At 35.6% G+C, this 5,244-nt stretch overlaps 1 protein-coding gene across 1 annotated transcript; it reads right to left on the reverse strand.

Moving 5' to 3' along the window:
* Window positions 1-2,337: 2,337 nt before the first annotated feature.
* LOC143630818 (putative receptor-like protein kinase At5g38990) lies at window positions 2,338-3,914 on the reverse strand. Its single transcript, XM_077099726.1, has 2 exons — window positions 2,939-3,914; window positions 2,338-2,538 (listed from the first exon to the last, which is right to left on the reverse strand). Exons 1-2 carry the CDS (start codon window positions 3,374-3,376, stop codon window positions 2,338-2,340), a joined length of 639 nt encoding a protein of 212 aa, XP_076955841.1. The 5' UTR covers window positions 3,377-3,914.
* Window positions 3,915-5,244: the final 1,330 nt, after the last annotated feature.

Genomic DNA, 5,244 nt, shown 5'->3' on the forward strand with positions numbered 1-5,244 from the left:
CTTAGAAAGTTGTTTTCGCATTAAATTGTTTAATTTTTTGGTAATTAAGCTTCAAGAAAAACTCCACTCAAATATTGTCTAGAGAAAATAATTCCAATAGCATGAATATAAAGTTTAATTCTGAACTTACCTAAAGTTGGTTTCATTGTATGTTGACCAAAACAATATGTAGATCTATAATTTGCTACATCATATATATAATGTGCATTAATTCTTCATTACTCATGCTATGTATTTCACACACATGCATACATATATTTACTTTGTAAATGGGAACATAAGCTTTGGAGATGAACATCAGAGCCGTATATATATTCATAGCTTGCTGCAAAATTAACCCATGCTTCGTAGCTAAAATAATGGATTTCCTAATAGCTAGGTTGATAATTCTTAATTCGTGTTTGGTGCACATAATTCAAAAGATAGAAATTCTTTTACAAGAAAACTAGTAGGAAGATATAAAAGAACCTTGATTCGTGTAAAGAAACCAAATGTGTGTACATCCTACCCTCCACGCAAGGCGCTCTTGCTGATAGCATATGACATTTCTTCCCATTTTTGTCAAGAGAGAACCACTATCAAACAATAACAAAGATGTGTGTAAGTACATGTTTAGCAATTCACTAATGCTTCTCGCTGAAACGTTGGAATCATATTTATGGGCCCCACAACTGCATACGAGAAAAATATGCCCACAGTAATTAAGGTAAAGAATCAGTCTTAAGAAAGTTACCTTGTCCCCATCATCAATTAAGATTCCTTTGCACATACTTGAGTAAGCTTCCCTCTTAGTTGTCCATTGCAAGCTACTTTTTGACCATTTCATTATGTCTTCATATTCAGTTGGCAACTTTTTTTCCCAATTTGCATCTGAATATGATATGGGTTGCGTATTTTGCTTCTCATCCACCTGTAGAACATGACCATATTAGACTTTGGTCAAATGACTAATATAGAATTGACTATCATTATGCTTCTTGCATGTATTTGATACCAAGAAAGTGTTGTGACTGATTGCCTATTTCCAAGAAAAGTTTAAAAATTAAAATTCAAATAAAGGGTATTAACTGATGATGCTCATTAATAATACACTTCTATTTGTCAATCTTACTTTCTCCGAAGGCCTAAACTCGATGCCTTCCACTTCTATGAAGGCACAAGAATATTGATCGAAGCCTTCAAACAAAATTTTAAGATCTACAGTTCTGTGGTCACAGGTAAGCTGATACAATTCACATGTCCGCCATCCATCTTCTCTCTCATACGCAATGTATGAAATTGAAGTTTTTGTCTCCCCCGTGTAATTTATATTTAAGGGATATAAGATATTGATATTTTCTCCCTATCTTTAGGTACATCTTGAACACAAGGTTCACCGTGTATGTGATTCCTGGTGACAAGAATTGAGTTTTCACGCGTGTATTGAATATCCCAGTCTCTGAACGGTAGGTGCCCATATGCGTGAGTAATGCGTAGAAAAGAATGATACATTTCTTTACCCTAATCAAATAATCTCAAAAACTAAAAAAAAAAAAAAGGAGGATAAGTCACCTTGAATTATAATCAGCCGACCATACACTACTCTGAAATTAACTTGGCGCTGAATCCAAACATTCTGAAAAAGATATTGTTTCGCAGTGTTCTCCCTTCGTATTTAATGAGAACCACTGTACATTAAACAAGTTCAAGTTAGTCCAGCTCAGCTCATGTTGGATGATACTATTAATCAGAGAGCAATCCTATTTTATACAACAAAATGTTCTTTAACGGGTTTCATGAATATTCAAATTGAACATTTTTAAAATATGTTTTACTTGCATGTGTGGGATATATAGCATGTTATGCTACTTCTATTAACATGAACTTTTTATAGTTTTGTTTATAAGTCATTGAAAAATAAAATAGAAGTTTGGATCCTTAATAGCATGGCTTCACTAATATTTCTTCACACCCCTCCTGTTAACATTCTACAAGTAATAAAAGAATCTAAAGCAGTGGAATATAGACATAGCAATAATTTATTTACCGTTTTGCCACAGTTAAGGAGGACCCCTTTGCACAGAAGTTTCTACAGTTCAACTTTAGATCTGTAGTTAAGAGGAGGTTCCGCACTTAGTCATCTCTTAATAGCGACTAAGAGAACTAAGCCTTCTTTATAAGGAGGTGAATACCTTCCCTATCATAACGCGTTTTGGGCGCTTAATGGTAGTGGATGAGAGGAGAATTCCACAGTTAAGCATGCTCAGGTGGGAGAAGTATGAGGATGGGTGACCACCTGGGCAACCAAAAGCAAATCCGTGAGGCGATGGTGGTACGTCCCGGCCAAAGCGGACAATATTATGGTGCGGTGGTAGCTGGGTTGTTACAAGTGGTATCAAAGGTAGAATTCCGCAAAGCGACCATGCTACGCCCGTCAGAGTGAAACACTTCTCCTTTATACACTTTCCCAAAATCACCCTCTCCGATACAATTCAAATCATCAAAGTTGTTGGTGGCGGATGTTATCTCCTTCAGTTGGATAGTAAGACCTCGATATGCCTACATATTTGTGTATTAAATTATAATTATAAAATTCAAATCAGGGATTCTAAACAATTGCAAGTGCAGTAGTGCACGGTTTGACACTAGTTGTTATCGTCTACAAAGATTTGAATTTCAAATAGTTGGTGTTTCGTTGTGAATTTAAGTCTGCGATCATATTTCTTTAGTTTCTAGAGTGAATCAGTTTAAATTAATGTTTAATGAAAATAAAGGTAAAAAAAGCATTTTGCAAATCCTTTTATAGGAAGCATCACATATAAAAAAAAGTATCTTTATTTTATATTAGTCTAGTGAGATCCCCAACATACTATATATAAACGAAATATACTTATTCTCTAAAAAAGTCTAAAGCAAAGTAGCTAATTAGTGTTTGCCCCGTTAAGGGAGGAACCCTTACCTGAAGAAATTTAATCTGCACTAAGCTATCATAAGCTTCCTGATATCTAAGTGCAGCCGCAAGCTTTGTAACAACTTCAGCCATCTTTGGCCGATCTTCACGACGTTTCTCTAGGCATTGAAACGCAATGTCTGAAAATGTTGCTAAAGCCCTCTTATCCATCATTTGATCAGGGGTAGGATGTTTAAAGATGATATCATCTAACTTCTTTTGTTCGTACTTTTCAGTCCATGTGGGCACTAAAATCTCCTGAACACGACCGTCACTATGTGTATAGCATAATCTTCCACATAAAATTTCAAATAATACCACACCAAAAGAGTATACGTCTGACTCTTTCGTTAAGGTGTGTGTCATCGCATACTTCGGTTCACAGTACCCAAGGGTACCTGCAGCTAAGTTGATAACAGCCGATTGCAGTTCATTCGCTGGGCCCATTGTTGAGAAGCCAAAGTCAGCAACCTTAGCATTCCAGTGGTCATCAAGTAGGATGTTGCCGCTTTTTACATCACAGTGGATAAGTCTCTGGTGTGTCCCCCTTGGATCATGAAGGTATCTTAGTCCCTTTGCCGCATCAAGGCATATCTTGATACGTTTTGACCACGTGAGTTCAGAGGAACCTAAATGTCTGTCTAGGCTTCCATTAGATGCAAGCTCGTACACAAGGATCGCCTCTTCCCCTTGGTAACAAAATCCTAAAAGAGAGATAAGATTGTCATGCTTATATTAGGAAAGCATTGTGATCTCTTTCAAGAACTCACGGTCTCCTTGGTCTTGGTCCTTGTTACGATCCAGGCGCTTAATTGCGACCATGCTCCGGCCCTTAGAGTGAGACAGTTCTCCTTTATAAACTTTCCCAAAACCGCCAACTCCAATAGGGTTGTCGTTGAAATTGTTGGTGGCTGATGTTATCTCTTCCAATTGAATTTTTAAATCTGGAAACTTCTGCAATTCTTCGTCCATATTTGTGATCAAATGATAACTACAATATTTGAATCAAGCTAGGTTTCAAAGCAATTGCAAGTGCAGAGTTGGACGGTGTAAAGAACAATATAGCACAAAAGGTGTTCACAGTATTTATAAGGGAATTGAAAAATATTAAGAACGAGTAAACACAACAATGATTTGCTGTTACTAGTTCAATGAAAACCAATGCCTTTAAATAGGACTAGAAATAATAATATGTATAACAGGTCACTTCATATATTAAATTTTATAAATTAAAAATAAAATGCAAGTTTGTGATTAACATAGTCAAAACACTCCCTCAAATGCATTGATGGTGGTGTACATCTCAACATATAATGGAGCATCGATAACATGATTTCATAAAATAAATGTTTAATTCCTTCAATAATTACATCTTATAGATTAAAGATGGAATATAATTAAGCTTACAAGATTCTATTATTTAGTTTCAGCGATACCGGGTAACGATAGAAGACTAGTTGGATATATCATTGAACTGAACATGATTTATCTCACTGTCGTGTCTTCGGACGAGTGTTTTAGACGAGGGTTTTTCCCACATCAAAAGCGAGTATATCTAATCTGATTAATTCATCCGATAGCCTATTTGATGTATTCATTAACCGTTATAAAAAAACATTAAACTTAAAATAAATGATTACATATAAAAGTTGTTAAACTCCAGCCAGCTATTATAGACTAAACAATTAATGGGTTGTGTTGACCTTAAGATGCGATGGCCAAATTCAGATCAACCCTCCTCTCTTGCACATGCCCCCATCACATGATCTGAGGATTATCATGTATATAAAAATATTATGGTCCAGCTGTTACTATATATAGTTAACTGCAACTTGCTCGACGCAAGGTCAGTGTAAAACCCGGACGGTGGTAAAATCCAAACGATGATACGGTAAGTTGACGCGAATTCGGTTAGTTTCGGTTACTTGCGTTATTGTATTGGAACTAAGAAAAAAAATAACACAAAAAAAATTATAAAAATTGGGGTGAACCAATGGCATGACGTCGGTCGGTAAAACTCGATCATTGATAAAACCCGAACGTTGAGGCGGTGAGTCTACGCGAATTCGGTCGGTTTTCGTCACGATACCGTAATAAAACAATAACAAAAATTGACATTCAGTCGGTTTTCATTACGTGCAGATATATTGCCACAAAGTGGCCCAATAGAGGCTTTGCGGCACCAAATCTCTGAATTGTTATATATAATTAGTATATTTTATTTTATTAAGTTTTTTTTACTATTCTCGGTTTATCTCATTTCCAAGTTTAAATATATATATCTTTTTTTATTATTTAATATATATAGAGTTTAG

This window comes from Bidens hawaiensis, unplaced genomic scaffold (genome assembly GCF_021521415.1).
Source record: "Bidens hawaiensis isolate Kalapana, Puna unplaced genomic scaffold, B.hawaiensis_p1.1 tig00005823_1, whole genome shotgun sequence".
Taxonomy (NCBI): domain Eukaryota; kingdom Viridiplantae; phylum Streptophyta; class Magnoliopsida; order Asterales; family Asteraceae; genus Bidens; species Bidens hawaiensis.

Excerpts from the sequence above, each read along its gene's own strand:
- LOC143630818 (XM_077099726.1), bottom strand. The coding sequence starts at position 3,376 with ATGGGCCCAGCGAATGAACTGCAATCGGCTGTTATCAACTTAGCTGCA. Across the intron at positions 2,539-2,938 it reads TGCAGATTAAATTTCTTCAG|GCATATCGAGGTCTTACTAT; the intron begins GTAAGGGTTCCT and ends ACAAATATGTAG.